The sequence below is a fragment of the Rhineura floridana genome, chromosome 1 (genome assembly GCF_030035675.1).
Source record: "Rhineura floridana isolate rRhiFlo1 chromosome 1, rRhiFlo1.hap2, whole genome shotgun sequence".
Classification (NCBI taxonomy): Eukaryota; Metazoa; Chordata; class Lepidosauria; order Squamata; family Rhineuridae; genus Rhineura; species Rhineura floridana.
Genome location: NC_084480.1, coordinates 296,132,057 through 296,151,642, shown reverse-complemented (window position 1 = coordinate 296,151,642; position 19,586 = coordinate 296,132,057). Strand labels below are relative to the sequence as shown.

The window sequence follows — 19,586 nt, the reverse complement described above, 5'->3', positions numbered from 1 at the left end:
GGTCCATTTTGATTTTGCATAGATGCCCTTCTCCGTGCCCTGCGCCCAGCAGAAGCTCTGGGCCAGGCGGGATGCAGTGGCATCTCGTAGAGGACACCCTCCCCTTTCCTGGGGTGTATGATTTGTCCTGGCCTAGAGCAGATTTTGGGGTGGGCACCCCCAGTTACTTATTTTTTTCTTCGTGTTTTTGTCCATTTTGATTTTGCATAGATGCCCTGCTCCATGCCCTGCGCCCAGCAGAAGCTCTGGGCCAGGCGGGACACAGTGGCATCTCATAGAGGACACCCTCCCCTTTCCTGGGGTATATGATTTGTCCTGTCCCAGAGCAGAGTTTGGGGTGGGCACCCCCAGTTACTTATTTTTTATGGTTTTATGACATCATTATGTATTTATGATAATATCAGAAGCCTGATGATTTTGATTGCATAAATGTATTGTTATTCTTGACGGGGAGAGTCCCCCGATCACAGTGATGTATCATATAGGGTACCCCAACATATATTTTGGGGTTCAGAGACATGTTAAGTTTGGTTTGAAGTTGCTGTAGTTGCCAACCCTTCTTTTTTAGTGTTTTGAACTTTCAAGTAAATAAGGAACTGGGAACTAGGAACCAACTTCAGCATCATATCAGTTAAATAGATTAAACAGTCGTGGAGGGGGCAGCTGATGTTTTGGTGTATATCTCAGGAACCAGACCACCTAGAAACTTAATTTTTTTAAAAATTGAAGCTGAGAGTCTGGAGATTAAGGGGTGCTAGCTGGAGAGCTGGAGGGGCCCCCAAAAACCAGAGACTCCGGCCGAAAACCGGAGATCTGGTAACTCTATCTTGCAGATATATAAACGTTGTGAAGGCCAAGAATTATAGACAATCCTGATAGTGGCCTAGTGTTACTTTCAGTATCTAATCCTTGCGAGAAGCAAAAGCTCATGTGAAGCTCATGAACCCAGGGGGCAAAAAGCCCAGCTTCTAGCAGCTTCCAGAAGGAGGGGAGCAATGAATGCCCATTGACTGACAGGCTCCCAGGCGGTGGAGAGCAAGTACTTAAAATCCTATGCTGGTGGGTGCATCTTTTGTCCTTGCCCTGGGCTTCAAAGGTGCGCCACAGCCAGGGAACCTGAAGGCGCTACTGGGGGTTTCCTCTTTGCAGAATCTGAAGGGACCGGATTAACATGGAAGAGAAAGAGGCTGTACGCTTTCATTCGTAGATATTGTATTTATAGTCTGCATATATATATTCCATCTGTAATCAATAAATCTAGAAGTGTTCTCATGCAGTATTGGGATCAGTGAATATACTTTGAGGTAGGCTCGGGGTCAACCAGCCCCACCAAACCGCAAAACAACAGGTTCTGAAAAGGGAGAAAGAGGCAATCACTTTTAGTATTTATAGATGGGATCAGGTATGAATTTATATTGATTGCTCTGGGAAACTTCACACTTTGATTGGCTAGAGGTTCCAGTCAGTGAAAAAGGGCAGTTAATTGTCAGTGGGGATAAATATGCCAGTTGGGAAAGTTAGTTGATGAGGGAAGTCTCATATTAAACTATTTTTCCTTAGTGTGATAATTATACTTGTTGGTACAGCTGGAGGAACTTTGGGATCAGAGGCAGATTCTACCCAGTAGCTGGACTGGGTTATGAGTAAATATGGCTGGGGTGGAGGTTTAGGGAATTTGGACTGAGGTAATAGCCTCTTAGATGCTGGTGTCACCAACAGCATCTCTTGCGTCCTTGGAAACTGTCATCAAGCATATGTAAGACCTCAAAGTAAGTAACAATATTCCCTTATGTGCACAATTTCCTGATAGTGAACAATCTAAGTTAATAGTTCATTCCCTCTCCAGTGTTGCTGTCAATCTCACACCTAAGTCTATTAAACTATGAGGTTTCAAAAGCATTCTGACAGAATGGGTGGCACTGAGGAACTCTCATAGTCGCAGAGAGTTCCATGGAAATTGAAATATTAAAAAATTAAAGAAGTACAAATATTTAAACTTGTATTTATAAAAACTGGAAGTGAGGGAAATGCTTCCTTAAATTATGTTTTAAATTTATTATTCAGTGGTGCAGGAAATGCAAGGATGCATAGCTCTTGTCCTTTGGCACTGCGGTGAGCTGCTCTGCTCACCTGACCTCCCTCTGGCTGCATTGCTGTTGCATACAGTAGGGCCCCACTCATACGGCGGGTTAGGTTCCAGACCCCCACCGAAAAATGAAAATCACCCAAAAGTGGAACATAGCCCATCCAGAAAGAGAGAGTGAGAGCGAAGCCTGTGGCTATGCCGGCGCTCCAGCTGTAGTGCGGGTAGCTCCAGCCGCTGCGCTCCAGCTGACAGCTCTTGACCCCTGAAGCTCCCCGTGCTACAGCTCATTGTGCCGCCGCTCCCAGAGGAGGAGAAGAAGGGGGCGGAGGAGGGGCTCGCAACGTATTAGTGGAGCGCCAAAAAGCGGGGCGCTGAAAAGCGGGGCCCTACTGTATTGGGTCAGAGAATGGGAGGGATAAGATAATGGCGAGGTTGGCACAATGAAAATGCATCAGTGCATCTAATCCAGTGCTCCTGCTGGCACATTTGCACTGTGATGACCTTGCCCCTCCCCATCTCCATCCCAGTCTGCAGCAGCGACTCAGCTGGAGGGAGATCAGGTGAGGGGCACACCCCCTCCATGCCATCTGCTACTAGCAGGAACAATGATATAATTTGCTGGATCTTCAGGGTTACCTGATTGCCTCTCCTTGCTTTGGTTAGTGAATTGATGATAATGAGGCTTTCAAGTTTGTTTGTGACAGATTTGCACAGAGGAAGTCAGAGGGAAATAGGGTTAGCAGAGTGAAGCAGGGGGTTCCTACTACACACTAGAGTTTAAGTGGTAATGCTTCTCTAGAGAATTGTTTATAGTTCAAAGCCACTGATTCTGTTTCAACTGACTGAAGATCTTTTGCTAAAGCTCAGCTTGTTTTACAAGTTAAACCTGTGCAATCAGATGCACCACTGAGATCACTGAAGCTTCCTCCAGTCCCAGGAAACTATGTAGACAATTACAGTCATGCCGATCCTAATAAATTGGGTGTTATGTGCTGCTGCTGTGTGCTTGTGTATGCACAGGAGGCTATGGCTTCTCCTTGGGAGCATGGCTATGGGAGCCAGCATGATGAGCTCCTGCACTTAAAAATTTACCACAGGCCTTTGGGAATGGTGAAGCCAGAAATCTAACAGGTAAAAACAACAGTGATCAGAAATTCTCATTTGGAAATGCACTTGTAGAACTCATTCTTTCCCCACAAAGACCACATCATCATTTGAGTTGTGGGGTTCCAAGGGCACAATACATGATATTTAGAGAGCTTTACACTCCCAGCATCTTACACTGCAGAAATAAATCAATCACTGGGGCCCTGCAACAACAATGTCATTATTTCCTTATTTTATTTATAAAACATTTACCAAGGCTTTCTTCTCAGAACTGGGACTCCAGGGGCCATACAACAAAGCACTCAGCCTTGAGCACATTATAATGCAGAACATGTATCTAAGAAAGAAGTCCTTTATAGAGACACCCTTTGAAATATGTGCTGTATTGGAAAGGCTCCTTTATTATTAAAATGGCTCTGTTGTAAAAAGCATGAGCATAAGAGTGCCAGGGACATGACATTTAATATAAGAACTGTAAACTATTCATCAGAACACTAATATAATATTTCTTAGATGAGTATGGGAGCAGGCAAATGAAGGGTGGCCTAATTTGTTGTTATGTGCCTCCAAGTTGACTTATGGCGACCCTACGAATCAGTGACCTCCAAGAGCATCTGTCATGAACCACCCTGTTCAAATATTGTAAGTTCAGGTCTGTGGCTTATTGTATGCATCGTACAACTCTGGACTCTCCTTTCGCATCTGTGCGCATCAGCCTCTGGGCTTCCTTTCGGCTTTGACCCAGCTGCGTCATTAGTCACAGCGCTACTCGTACTTGTCCTTTGTTCTTCCCCAGTAGGTGAGTGCCTTCTGACCTGGGGTTCTCATCTTCCAGCACTATCTCATGTTGCATTTTGGATCCTCTGTTCATAGGGTTTTCATGGTAAGAGGTATTCAGAAGTGGTTTACCATTGCCTTCCTCTGAGTCTGGATGCATCTTAGTCTGGTGTTTCAGCTTTGACCATTCTGCCTTGGGTGCCCCTGCTAGGAGTCTAGTCTCTTGGTCTAGACTCCTGCCGGCATTGTTCTTAGCTTCTTCAACACTCTCAAACCCCCTCATCACGTAAAGGAATTTACAATGTAGTAAAAATTACTATAGTAGGCCTGCACAACCGGAGTGCAACGGATGATCCTTACCCTGGGAAAACCACCTTCATGATCATGACATCTCCCCTGCCATGAATGCAAACTAGCAACTGTGTATTTTAGCCTGATTGCCTCTTTGGGGGAGGGGGGAAAGAGACCTTGTTTTTACAATCCTAGGAAAGAAGCAAAATGAGGAAGTTGATCTTGATGCCCCTGGAGGATTACCACTGTACATTGCTGATGGGCTGCTTTCAGAATGGCATTGGTGGCAACTTGTGTAGGCTGCAGGAGATTATTGCTCCATTCACAAAAACAACAAAAATCTGGCCATCCTTTTGTGCTGGCAAGTTGATATTCTGCCCTAACACTCCCATAACCTTGCTGTTTCCCACCCATGCACTCATCTACTCCAGTGTGGCTGTTGTGATGTGGGTGCCAGATTCGATAAAATACACAATATCCTATCCATAAAATAAGCTACATAAAAAGTAGAGTTAAGAGCTCTTTAAAGTAAAAATGTTGGCTATGTAATAAGGAGAAGTAACCCTAGATCTGAGCATACTCAGACAGGGATAACCTGGCTTCAGTTGTCCATGCTCTGGTAACCTCCAAGCTAGATTACTGCAATGCACTTTACGTGGGGCTGCCTTTGAAGACGGTTAGGAAACTGCAGCTTGTGCAAAATGCAGCGGCCAGATTGGTAACAGGGACCAGACGGTCCGAACATATAAAACCGATTCTGGCCCACTTGCACTGGCTGCCGGTATGTTTCCGAGCTCGATTCAGGGTGCTGGTTTTAACCTATAAAGCCTTACATGGCTTGGGACCACAATGCCTGATGAAAGGCCTCTCCTAATATGAACCCACACACACACTACGCTCAACATCAAAGACCCTCCTCCAGGTGCCTACTCCGAGAGAAGCTCGGAGGCTGGCAGCTTATTTTATGGATAGGATATTGTGTATTTTATCGAATCTGGCACCCACATCACTCCAGTGTGGCTGTTGTGATGTGGGTGCCAGATTCGATAAAATACACAATATCCTATCCATAAAATAAGCTACATAAAAAGTAGAGTTAAGAGCTCTTTAAAGTAAAAATGTTGGCTATGTAATAAGAAGAAGTAACCCTAGATCTGAGCATACTCAGACAGAGGTGCGCCTGGTGCCAACACTGTTATCTTTTCGGCGCCAGGTCAGGACTCTCCTCTTCTCCCGGGCATTTTAGCATGTGTTTTAAATTGTATTTTAAATTGTTTTTAAACGATGTGTTTTTAATATTTGTTTTTAATGTTTTTAATTGCTGTAAACCGCCCAGAGAGCTCTGGCTATGGGGTGGTATATAAATGTAATAAATAAATAAATAATAAATAAATAATAATAGGGATGGTGGAGAAATTTGATTCAGTTCACATTTGAAGCTGAATCTATCAAATATGCACTTTCCAAATTAAATTAAATTAAATTTTGGAAATTAAATTTCCAAAACAATATGAGAATTGAAACACAGCCATCATTCAAAATTTGCACTTATCCAAATTTTGCAATCCAAATGCATGTATTAGGTGAGCATAAAAATGAACATATTAGTGAAAATAAACAAAAATGCATTATAGGAGACATTGCTTGTAAAATGTTTACATTAGTCAAAACTGCATACAATAATGGGTTTATTGGGAGAAATATAAACAAATGCTGAACAATTTTTATGACTTTTTTAAAAATTGCAAATTGCTGCAGAAATTGAGTGAACTGAATTTCAGAATGGAAAAATGAGAACTGAAACTAACAGATCCTTACATTCCTAACCTGCATTACAAGTCTCTAACTTCCACAAATTACTTAAATTATTTAACAAGTTCTGTTATCTTTTCGGCGCCTACTGAAGAGCTTCCTCTTTCAACAAGCCTTTTAAGTAGAGACCTTATTCCAGTCTGTGTTGGAACTGCTTTTTAAGATGTTTCTAAAGTTTTTTAAAAATATGTTCTTAAAGATATTTTGTTTTAATTTGTTTTAAAGATGTTTTGTTTTAATATATGTTAATGTCTGTTTTTATGATGTTTTAGAGTGTTTTTGTTTGCCACCCTGGGCTCCTACTGGAACGAAAGGCAGGACACACACACGCTGTCGCTCTCGCTCTCGCTCTCTCGCTCTCTCGCTCACGCTAGGGTTCAGGAATTACCATGGGATAGTGGATACTATATCCCCACAAATATTTCCCACTACTTTATTCATTCCCCCAGATGTTTGTCGCAGTAAATTGGGGTAGGGAAGGTCTAGGCCTCCATATGTGGCTGAACTCTAAATCCTCTCTCCCCCTAATATTGACCACATTGGCTAGGGCTGATGGAAGTTGGTCCAACACCATATGTAGGGCCACAACTTCACTACACCTGCAGTATGTAAAGTTCCTGTATAGCATGGACGAAATCCTTGCTTCCCCAAGAATCAGCAGAGGTAGGGTGGTGGCACTCACCTGATCTCCTGACAGCTGAGATGCTGCTGCTTACCAGAAGGGGGAGAGGGTCACTGCTGCTATGAATGGTCTTGGACTTCTTTTTGACATGGCCAGCAGTCTTTTCCTCTGTCAGGAAGTAAGTCAACACATGCAGTTTTTCCATCACTCATTTTCCATGCTAGCAAAAGTGCGATCTGTTTCTTCATCCAGCTATTAAAATCACAGAACTTCAGCCAGAAGCAGTTATCTGATTCTTGCTGTTTCTACTCCTTCCAAATTAAATTACTATGATCTCGTATGTTCCCTTCTCTGACTTCTTTACCATTCCTTTCTTCCATTTTTGCCATGCCTTTATCAGGCATTGTCCTCTTCTTTCACTTAGTCTCACGTTCCTTCCCTTAAATGTAAACCTTTTTAACAGGAAGCATTATTTTCTGTCCCATAGGGCAGAAAGAGGCAACCAAAAGCTATCAAGGGGCTGGAGCAACTCCCCTGTGAGGAAAGGTTACCACAGGACATAACACTGGTGCATAACATGATACATGGTGTGGAGCAAGTGGATAGCGAGACGGTTTTCTCCCTCTTTCAAAATACTAAAACTCAAGGACATCCAGTGAAGATGAACGGCGGTAGATTATGAACAAACAAAAGGAAGTATTTCTTCATAGAACACATAATTAAACTATGGAATTTGCTACCACAAGATAGAGGTGACACCCACCAACTTCATTGGCTTTAAAAAGAGGTTAGACAAATTAATGGAGGATAAGGCTATCAATGGCTACTAGTCATGATGGCTATGTACTGTGTCCAGATTTTGAGGCAGTAGTCCTATGGTTACCATTTGTTGGGAATCAAGGTACTGCGCTCATGCCTGGCTTGTGGGCTTGACATTGGCATCTAATTGACCTCTGTGAGAACATGATGCTCAACTAGCTAGGCTTTTGTTCTGAGCCAGTAGGGCTCTTAGCTTTTCAGACGCAGCTATGGTGGCTGCATGTGGCCACTAGGACTCCTCAAAGGCTGTAGAGCAGTGATTCCTAACTTTATTTGAGAATCTGATGAAAGCTATGAACCAAATAAAATAAATAATTTAATTGCAGTGGAAATTGATTTTTTCTTTTTGTTCCCAGTTCATGGACAGCCCAAAGCCAATTCATGGATCATTGACTGCAAGCAAGTAAAAAGCTTTCAATCAGAAGCATACTGTCCACCCTACTCTACCTATTAAGAATAAGATAAAAGTTCTGGCAGCCCAAGTGTCTCCCCCTGGCCCTTGCAAGTGGTTTCACTAATTGTATATCAGTACTTGATTTAAAATTGTTTTTATTGTTAAATCACTTTGAGATATTTTATAGGTAGCTATGAACTTACTTGAGTATTTACTTACTCAAAACCCAACTCCTGTTTGAATGGTTCCCTTAAATATGTGTCACTGCCACCATTCAGTCTCATTATTCCCTCAGAACTTTTAACCTTTTAGCATGTGTTCTTAAATTGCTTTTTTAAAATGTGTATATTTGTTTTTAACGTTTCAATTGTTGTAAACTGCCCAGAGAGCTTTGGCTATGGGACGGTATATAAATGCAGTAAATAATAATAATAATAATAACTTACCAATAAACTAGTAATTGTAGGGTACAGTCATGATACAAAGCCAATCAGATGCAGGTATTTTATTTTTTGTAAAGGTATTTACATTAATGTATTACAAGAGTATTAAGTGCACAGACTTACCTGGTTACTTCAAATAGTACTAGGGATGGTCAATGCTAGTTTGACTCAGAGTAGACTCACTGGAGTTGATAGGCATGACTAACTTAGGTTGATTAATTTCAGTGTGTCTACTCTGAATAGGACTTAGTTAAATACAACCATGTACCTTTAAATGAGCATATGTTTGGGTAACTTGTTACTATCACTTTAAAATACCAACAGCTTATATGTGACTAAGACAATTTTAGGGAAGCAGTTACCCTATTAAAACCCTTTAGCCAAATTGCTCTTTTATTTTCTTCTCCTTGGTTAAGGACTCTGAGGATTCTGCTGGAAGCCTATTTTTCCAGCCCTTTACTGACCTATTGGAACAACAGCTTTGTCTTACTGTACTGCCTTGGGAATCTTCCCTCTGGTACTCCCACCAGTCACCAGAGATCAAGATTCCAAGCTGCTTCTCACTTTTCCCCTCAGTGCTGACACAGGTTCTCACCTTGTCTCTTCACCCTAAGTCAAGTGATTCAGCTATCCCCACCAAGTCTTCACCCATCAAGCCATTACACCTGCTTCTCAGGTCTCCCTTCTTTCCCAGTCCTCTTCTTCTACTGTCTTCTTTTTCTGGCTGACTCCACAAATACCATGGACTCCACAAGTACTTCTTCACACAGTGCATAGATAAACTGTGAAATTTGCTTCCACAAAAGGCAATGACGGCTGCCAACTAGGTTGGCTTTAAAAGAGGTTTAGACAAATTCATGGAGGATAAGGCTATAAATGGCTACTAACCATGATGGCTATGTTCTGCCTCCACTGTTGGAAGCAGCATGACTGTGAATACCAGTTGGTATTAACCTTTAAATCCCTACACGGTCTCGGCCCAGCTTATCTGATGGAGCGCCTCCAACGCCACCAATTATGCCGCCCGACAAGATCAGCCACACAGGCCCTTCTCTCAGTCCCGCCAACTAAAACAGCTAGGTTGGTGGGGACTAGAGAGAGGGCATTCTCAGTGGCGGCCCCCACTCTCTGGAACTCCCTCCCGTATGATCTCCGGCATGCCCCTTCCCTGAATGTATTCCGCCAGGCCTTGAAGTCCTGGCTTTTCAGACAGGCCTTCGGGACTTCCGGGGAGGGTAAATCTCTATGACTAATTGCCTATTACTCTGAACTGTCATTGTTTTATAATTTTTATCGTTTGTATTGTATTATTATGATGTATTTTATTGTAACTGAGTTGTACGTCGCCTAGAGTGGCCACTGGCCAGATAGGCGACACATAAATTAAATTATTATTATAAATTATTATTATTATTATTGCTGGGAGTCACAACTGGGGAGAAGGCTGTTGCACTCAAGGCATCAGGTTGGCCACTTTGACAACAAGATGGTAGACTAGATGGGTCATTGGCCTGATCCAGCAGGCCCTTCTTACGTCCATCTATGGCAACTCTCCAACCAACTAATTCCCAACCAACTAAATTGACTAGCCTCTGCTGAACAGTACCTGGCCATATATATACTTCTTCTGAGCCCAGCCAGTCATACTGTCTAACTGAAAACTCTAAACCCATCAACCGAGATATTCATACCTTCTTCCCTTCTTTTGCATCCTGAGACTTCTAACTCACAGCAGTCAGTTAAGGCCCCATGGGGCAGATCAGACAAAAACTTCCCACATTGAAATACATTGCAATGTGCATTACAAAGAAATGTCTGAACACATTACACAATACCCATTAAAACCTAATTCAAAGAAACAAGATTTATTCACAGAAGCGATTCATAAATGGAAATAAATAAATCACACAAATGATCAATTGCAAACAAGACACTCCCTACCTGCGTACAGGCTTGCAGTGTAAAAGTCAGACCATGAAAGGAAAAAAGAGAAGAGGAAACAAGCAAAGGAAGACGCCAGTTCTTTACATTGCAGTGTTCCTGAAATCATTATATTTATACTAATGAATAGATTGAATGGAAGCAGTTGATGGAAAAGAGGCACCAAATGGAGATGCCTTTCAGCAGAGCAGATGGAATGGGCCCTGCTTCCCATCTCTCCCTCTGCTATGGCAAATAAAGTTTTTGTTAATAGCCTTTTCTGGTGAAATTATGTTTTTATCTTAAATGAAATAGCTATTATGAATTATTCTCTTCTAACCTATGCCCCTCCTTTTGTTCTTTTCAACAGCGGAGGATGCATGTGGAGGGACAATGAGGGGATCCACTGGCATCATCTCTAGCCCAAATTTTCCTAACGAGTACCACAATAACGCAGAGTGCACATGGACCATTGTAGCAGATCCTGGGGACACCATTTCACTCATTTTTACAGATTTTCAGATGGAAGAGAAATATGATTACCTGGAAATAGAAGGTTCTGAGCCACCAACACTCTGGTGAGTGATTCACTGTTGTATGTTATATGCATGTTGTATGTGAGATTCTGCAAAACTGCCTCTGATAAGGAAATTTATTTAAACTTCAACTGAAATCCCTAATGTTCTTTCAAATGTTGCCTTGAATGCTAATTTAGGTTAAATGTTGTAAATTAGAACCGTGTGACCCAATTCCACTTGGAGAAGTTTGATGAAGCTTATCCGGAATATTGTAACTTTCCTTAAACACATTACAAGGTTCTTTTTACTCTGAGCATGATTCTCCACATTCACCTTACATTTTATATTAGGCAAATCAGTGAGGTGGTAATGATGATGATGATGATAATAATGGCAAAAGAGTTAACATAGGTTGATATCCTTTTGTTTTGCTTCAGGGAGTTGTTCAGTTTGTGTGTGTATGGCATGTCAGCTGAATCATCCTACCATATTAAAATCAAAATAATTTATGGTGCGTGAAATCAGTTTGCTGCAAGAAGGATTCTTACCCTTTCCTGTTTTTTTTTTTTTTTTTACAAAAACAGTATATTTCAAAATCATTGGCTTTGGTGATACAGTTGTTGCCTAGGAGCTCTGGCTTCCACGATTCAAACTTGATAGAGACATCCCATTCTTCTGATTGTTAATTGTTGTAACTTATTTTATTGTATTTTATATTGTTGTACTCTGCCTTGGGACCCTAGGGTAAAAGGCATATAAGAAATCTAATAAAGTAATAGCAACAAAAAGAACAATAATATAGAATATTATTAAAATCAAAAATTTAAAACATGACATTAAAAACAATTTAAAAATAATCTAAAATCCCAAAATAGCGTGTGTCCTAAAAATACATGTCTCCGGTGTGAAAGGCCAGGGTAAAGAGGTGTGTCTTCAGCATTTGCCTAAAACTGTACAGCGAAGTTCCTTGGTGGGGAGGGAATTCCACAGCTTAGGGTTCACCACAGAGAATGCCCTCTCTTGGGCCATCACCACCCAAACTTCTGAAGTTGGCAGAACCACCCAGAGGGCCCCCTCTCCTGATTTCAACACCTGAGAGGGTCTGTAGGGAAGGAGATGGTCTTTCAGAGATATGGGACCTAAGTCATTTATGGTTTTAAACACTAGTGTGAACACCTTGAATTCAGCCCAGAAATGAACTGTCAACCTATGCAGCTGTTTTAAAACAGGGAGATCTAAAGTTATCATAGCATGGAGTACTGTGGCCAAGTAATCTCTGTCCAAAAGGGGCTGAAGCTGGCGAACCAGCCGGAGCTGGAAAAAGACACTCCTAGCCATTGAGGCCACCTGAACCTCCAGTGACAATGTTGGATCCAGGAGTACTCCTAAGTTGCGAACCTGCTCCTTCCATGGGAGTTCAACCACATCCAGAACAAGCAGACTCTCCATGTCCGGGACATGAGAACTCTGGACATGAGAACTTTATTGGCCCACATCCAGCCCATCACTGCCTCCATGCACCGATCCAGCACCTCAGCTGCATCTCCTGATTCAGATGGAACAAAGATATAGAGTTGGGTGTCATCTGCATATTGATGACACCTCATTCCAAATCTCCTGATGACAGCTCCTGGAGGCTTCATATAGTTGTTAAATAGTATGGGGGACAAGATGGAATTCTGCTGAACACTGCAGAACAGCTCTGATGGTGCCAAACAGTAACCTCCCGTAACTACTTCTTGAGCACAGCCCTGGAGGTACGAGCTGAACCACTGAAGCACAGTGACCCCAATCTCCACCACCCTGAGATGTTCCAGAAGGACACCATGATCGACAGTATTGTGGGCTCCTTCTGAGAGGAAGGGTGGGATAGAAATTTAATAAATAACAACAACAGTATGAAAAGCTACCGAGAGATCAAGGAAAACTAGCAGGGTTGCACTCCCCCTACCTCTCTCCTGACAGATTATTATTATTATTTATTACATTTGTACCCCACCTTTCTTTTCATATGTAAGGGTGGCTTACATATGGTTCCCGGGCAATCTTCCATCCAGGCACTGACCAGACCTGACCCTGCTTAGCTTCAGCAGGGAGCTGCCTTATATGACTTCAGACCATAGCCTGGGACAGATGCTATCAACCAGGGCGACCAAGGCAGTTTCAGTGCCATGAAGAGGCATGAAGCCAGACTCGAGTTTCCTCCAAGCATGTTTGAAGCTGGACTGCTACCACCTTCTCAAGCTCCTTGCCCAAGAAGGGGATATTTGCTACTGGGCAATAGTTGTTTAACACTTATGAGTTCAGGGTGGTCTTTTTAAGGGGATTCATCTCCGCCTCCTTCAAGGAATGGTGGCAGCAGCCAGAGCTCTGCTCGTGCTATACTACAGAAGCTGCCAACAAGGTTGGTGACTTGTAAAAAGGCAATGAGTCCCCCCCCCGCTATTGTAAGCTCCCACCATTCCTCCACATCAGTTTTGTGGGTTGAATCATGACCCATGAAACAGATCCAAAACAGGAACCCCCCAAATAGCCATTTGCAAATGGGTGGTGGCAAATTTCAGCACACCCCTCATTATCATGCATACCACAGCAACATGGCCCTGATCCAAACTGGGGTTTTCTGGGGTGCTTTTAACCAAATAAAAAGACTTTGGTTGATTTGATTGTAACTTCCTCTATAACATCTAATTTGCCCCTGAGTCTCTCCAGTTGTCCAAAGTCATTGCAAGGTGTTGTTACTATTGGAGATTTCTGGGCATGTGTGTTCATCCATTTTGGGCTGTGGAATTTGGGGTGAACTGGGTGGCTTATCAGTTTAATGTACTCCATTATTCAAGTTACCGCCATATGCTATGCAAAATGAGAAGAAGCAGCAGCAGCAACCCCCCCCAATAGATTTCTAAAATGTAATGAACAGACAACTGCTAATGAGATTGGTTTTCTCGGTGCTCTCTTACCCTGATCCAATGGAGCAAAGAGGGATCACTTTAAAAAGAAGCTAAAATCAGCTTTTTGTAGAGCAAAAGTCTAATGCTACTCCTCCCAAATAACCAACCACATTTTTTAAAAGGCCTATAGCTGTGTCTGCAAGATTGGAGTTGACACCACATCCCAACTAGTTGGGCTAATAGTTTCCCATCCAGATATGATATATTTGTGGGAGGAGCCTGTTTCTACCCATATAGTGCACCTAGCTGGGGTTGATGTGTCTGCCTTTTATGTATTCTAAATGTGGTTATTGGTTTTATACATGAACACAATTTTAAGAACCAAAGACTAAACACAGAAATTAATCATATGGGTTTCCATTTCTGTTCCTCTTGTACAGGTTTGATACATGGCAGGGGTGGGGAACCTCAGGACCAGGGGTTGAATGTAGCCCCCCCCCAGTCTTTCTATCTGGCCTTTGGGACTACTAGTATAGTGGCAAATTCAGAAGTGCAGGGTTTCTTCATGACAATCACACCATACCCCCTCACAGCCGCACCCTCAGGATTCACTGTCTGGGTTGCAGTTACAGAACTAGAGTAAAACTGTTGTGTGCATACCCCCACCCTCAATCTCATAAGAACATAAGAACATAAGAAGAGCCTGCTGGATCAGGCCAGTGGCCCATCTAGTCCAGCATCCTGTTCTCACAGTGGCCAACCAGGTGCCAATCTCTCTCTTTGGGGCCTAAATTGACAGAAACATTTTGTTTTTAAGAATTCTGAAATGAAGCCAAGTATGGGACTTGGAATTGGGAGACCAAGTTACTTTGTCATGAAGCTCATTTCTCACTTACCGTAGGAACCAATCAGCACACAGGGGGAGGTATATGTTAGTTACTGAGAAGAGGCTTCTCAGTGACTGACTCACCCTCATTCACTCTGACTGGCTCCAATCAGCATGAAAGGACAAGGAAACATGTTGTTAGCCAAATGAGAAGACTCATGTGTGACCCCCCCCACAATGGATGGAGAGGTGTGTGTGTGAATGAGGGAGTGAGTGTGTGTGTGTAGAAACCTTTGACTTTTGTAACTAGAATGTTACTGTAAAATGACAACAGCCACATCTGTTATCTCTGGCGTTACCCATCATGGCATGATGTGGTCCCCAGAAGGTCGTCCATGAAGTAATGAGGTCCTTGGCATGAAAAAGGTTTCCCTTCCTTGGTGTGTTCATGAGGTTTGATCTGAATGAAAAATGTTTGTACACTGATATGGTAAGAGTACCAAGTGCTATGGACATGATGTTTGAACTGCTCCTATGAATAGGGGCAGTTTCTTCAAATGCTGCAATCAGGGACTTGTTTTCCTCCTGAGTGCATTTTAAAGGGGGCCTTCCACCATCCTCAGAAGTCCAGGTGGTGGTGGCATGGGAGAGGGCATTTTCTATGGCAGCCTCTGATTTGTGCAATTCTCACCCCACAGAGGTTTGCCTGTCAATTCGTTGTACAATTTTCAGTGAATGCTAAAGACGCACCTCTTAACCCTTTGGCAGTTGAGATGTATGTTTTCAGGACCCACCCTATTCTCGTAAATGTAATTTGTTTTAATTGCTGTTACTACTGAATTTTAGAGTGCTGTAACCTGCTAATGAAGGGCGGGCAATAATAACGATGGAAGAAGATAAAATTACACACATACAAGTTCAGACATTTATTTAAAATACTTATATATTGCTTATTATTTAAAAATACCAAAGTGGTGTACAAAAGATAATATCATAGAATACATAATAAAAATGTAAAACATTACAATGATACAGTTTCTAATGTCCACAGTGAGCAAGCAAGTGTACCAAACAGTATCAGCAAATGGGGGAATGCTTGGGTGAACAGGAAAGTCTTTAGCATTTGCTGAAAACATAAAGCCGAGAGGAACGTGCCGTATTTCTAAAGTGAGGCTGTTTAATATGGCAGATGCTACCACACTGAAAAATGCACAATGTGTGCAATTTGTACTCTGCCATTGTATAGTTCAGAGTTGGCTTCCTTTTTTCCTGTTAGTGCTAAGGACTTATGGCAAATCTTCATTATGTCATTAACTCTAAAAGCACAATTAAATTGTCTTGGTTCTGTATCTTGCTTCCTCTCCATCTTGCTCTGTGTGAGATGAATGGCAAAGGCCGTCAGTTATTTATTCAAAAGCATGTTTTTTATTTTATAAAAAGATGAAATCATTTTATCCTGCACTCTAGGGCATAAATATTAGCCAGCTGTGGTTAGCATTGGTTTCACTTCTCAAACAGGGAACAAAAAGTCTGACTGATTAGTTACCTGTACTATGTGTATTAATTTTGTGTTGGATTCTCTTCAGTCTAACTTTGCAATGGTCTAGTTGCATGGGGGTGGGAGGGCTTCAGTGTACCATTAATTTTTTAGGGAGCACATTTGAAAAATAATTCAAAGGGAAATGTGGATTAACGCCTGAGTCGTTTGTCTCAGTGATTGACACAGTTTTCTTAGAATTCTTAAATAGTTAATCCAGTACATTTGTTGATATAATATAGTCCTTCCTAATGACAATATAACTATACCAATAGTTCTACATCTCTGCTACAAAAACCTCCGGCATTAATGGAAATCCATGGGATGTTGGGCTGCAAGGTGAGTTATGCCCACTATTTAGAGTTGTTATTGTCATCAGCACTAAGCTAATTCCTCTACTTTGCACACTGTGCTTGTTTAGGTATAAGAAATTTATATTGCAGTCTCTCTAAAACAGAACATATTTTTCTAAGAAAAATTCTGCTTTCCCCCCTTTTCTCCCCCTTACAAAAAGACCACTTTATAGCATTTTCTTCAAAAATGACCTACTATTTTTTTGTGACAGTCGCATTCCCTGCCCCCACAGTTCCCTGGTATGTCACTAAGTCTGGAGCACTGCGGAAGATGCAAAATGGTGGCAGACACAGTGTTACTGCTGTTACTTCCAGTGGTAGTGAAACAAAAGTAGAAAAAAAGAAAAAGGAAAGAAGGTGTGCTACAGACACTGCTACTAGAGAGCCCTAGTCCTGAGAAACTGTTGGAGACTTTCTGGTGAAATCTCTGCCCAGAAATGCAATGGAGAATTTTGAGAGGTCTGTAAAGGGGCTTTGGTTACACCAGGACTACTCAGATTCACCTGAATCCAAGTATCCTGGCAAGCACCCATGGTGCTCCTCCTTTGCCAAGGCTGACTAAACCAAACCAACCTTACAAGAGAGCTGCTAGGCTGCCACTACCCCTTAGCCAATTTGCACCTTAAGTCAAGGGGAAACCTAAAGTTCTACTAGACTGGCAGAGATTCCAAAAAGCAAGAACCAAGCCTTACACTCTCTGCTCTGGAGCCTCATACCCAACCCAATTCAGTAGCTGGTAGCTTCATGGTCAAGGTACAGGACTTAGAGCCACACTGTTTCCTAGGAACACATACCAAGTAAATATGAGATGGTTTATTAATAAAAATAAGTGCATATAAGAAAGAGCATCAGCCACACAAGACCTTCTCTCAGTCCTGCCAGTTAAAACTGCTAGACTGGTGCGGACTAGAGAGCATTTTCAATTGTGGCTCCCACCCTTTGGAATTCCCTGCCTTCTGACCTTCGCCATGCCCCCTCCGTGATGGGGTTCCGCCGGGCCTTGAAGACCTGGCTATTCAGGCAGGCTTACAGGATCTCTGGAGTGGATTAATTTTTATGCTGCTATTAACTGGAAGGTTTTTTTTTAGATTACTCATTGATTGTGGTTTTATATTGTATTTTATTGTGTAATGTACGTCGCCTAGAGTGGCCGTTAATTCGGCCAGATAGGCGACTCATAAATAAATTTTTATTATTATTATTATTATAACAATTCCTTTAAGCCAAACACCCCAACAAAGGGTTACGCATGAGCAATATCCATACAAGGAAATAGTGAGAAGATTCAAACACAGTTATAAAATGACAAAACTAATTAGCCTAAGCTACATACTTCCAGACATAGATGTATAAGAGCCTGACTGCTCGGGCTTCTCATAGCAGCTTTAACACAGGTAAGTTAGGATAGGAATGGGGCAACTGGCTACAGGGTAGCCCTACTTTTCTGGGAATTTGCCCAGCAACAGTGAGTGGGCCAATTAGCCATTCATGATAGCTTCTGGTGATGGAACAATTCAGAAGTTCACCGCAAGGGCAGGCTTACTAATTTACAACCCAATCAGACCTCTGACCTTGAGTACCAGGCACTGCAGACAATGCAGCTGCCTCTCAGCAGTAACAAGCTTCAGCTGAAACTAACAAGACACCCTACTTTTTCTCAATGTGATTAATCCTAGCAAACCATGCAAGATGTTCCCCACAATCCTTTAGAGCTAAGCCATTTTAGTTTGGCCAACTCATCTGTTCTTTACAAGGCCATTTACACACAGCTCTACAATAAACACGTTTTGTGAACTTTTCAAAACACTGTGCAAAAATCATAGAGGGCTGATTCCTGCTAGAAAGTCCAGTGGCATGCCACACTTCACGTGATTATGGTCTCTGACTCAGTCTATGGCATCTCTAGTTTTAATATAATCTTAACTAGAAAGACTGTTGACTGAGTCCTTGGAGAGTGACTGTCAGAATAGTGGGATAGATAAATTAATGGTTTGATGCACATCATACAGCTTCATGTGCTGTTATCTATTATACATCTTCGTGACTTTTAGCTGAATTCTTGCTACTGGAAATAATGGTATTTTGAGGTGATATCAATACTCCATCTTCAGTGCTTGATCTATGATGGCTTTGTCACTCACTGCAAGTCATTACATGATTTTTCAAACATTCAGTGGTGGACATGCATTTGTGAATTGACCCTGACATATTTTCTCTAATAAGTGAATTGAAGATATGCACTATAACAGCACATGATGGTCCATTGGCACTAGAGAGGGCAAATGATGGTCCATTGGCACTAGAGAGGGCATTTTTGGTCGTGGCTCCCACCCTCTGGAATTCCCTCCCGTTTGATCTTCGCCATGCCCCCTCCCTGATTAGTTTCCGCCGGACTTTGAAGACCTGGTTGTTCAGGCAGGCCTATGGGTTTTCTGGGGTGGGTTAGTCTTTTATTGTTGTTATTAATTGGTGTTATTTTAATTACTGATTATGGTTTTTTGGTTTTTATATTGTATTCTATTTATTATGTACGTCGCCTAGAGTGGCCGTTCATTCCGCCAGATAGGCGACTCAAAAATAAAATTTTATTATTATTATTATAGTGGGGCACTGCCACACCAACTTCACTACGCCCTCAACCAACCCCCACCTGCCTGCCTTCTCACTTATAACCAACCTGTCAGTTTCCCTTTCCTCCATAGTCTCAGGGTTGCCCTTGTGGAACTCAGCAAGAATGAGGATGGGGACAAAACTAGATTTGCTTTGGCCTGTCATTAGCTCTGGTTCCACCCACTGTTGGACTCCCTGCCTTCTGCCTCACCAGTCCCAGTGGACAGTCACCACTGCATTGGAACAGTTCCAATGTAGATGCAGATTATGCATGTTATAATAATAATAATAATAAAATTTTATTTCTAGGCTGCCTATCTGGCCGCGCCAGCGGCCACTCTAGGCGGCGTACAAAATCAATTAAAATACAGCATATAACTATTGTACAGCTCAAGGTACTATACATTGTTTCTGTTTTAATGAGTGTGTACACCAGGAATAACTCCTGCTATCACTGAAGTGAGTTAATTAGCGGCAATGAAAATATTCAGATTTATCAGTGATTATTCAAGCTATTACATTGTATAGGCTAGCAGTAGCGTATTATTTTAAAACCAGAATCTATTTCTGCCATTAATGG

General features: G+C 42.1%; 1 protein-coding gene across 3 annotated transcripts in view; it reads left to right on the top strand.

The window, feature by feature from the left end:
- CSMD3 (CUB and Sushi multiple domains 3) overlaps positions 1 to 19,586 on the top strand; it is a 1,044,618-nt gene that overhangs the window by 366,651 nt on the left and 658,381 nt on the right. For all 3 annotated transcript variants that reach the window (XM_061605340.1, XM_061605331.1, XM_061605321.1), the window contains exon 5: positions 10,642 to 10,849. In XM_061605340.1, coding sequence (XP_061461324.1) covers positions 10,642 to 10,849 — 208 coding nt within the window. The remainder of the gene's footprint in view (positions 1 to 10,641; positions 10,850 to 19,586) is intronic.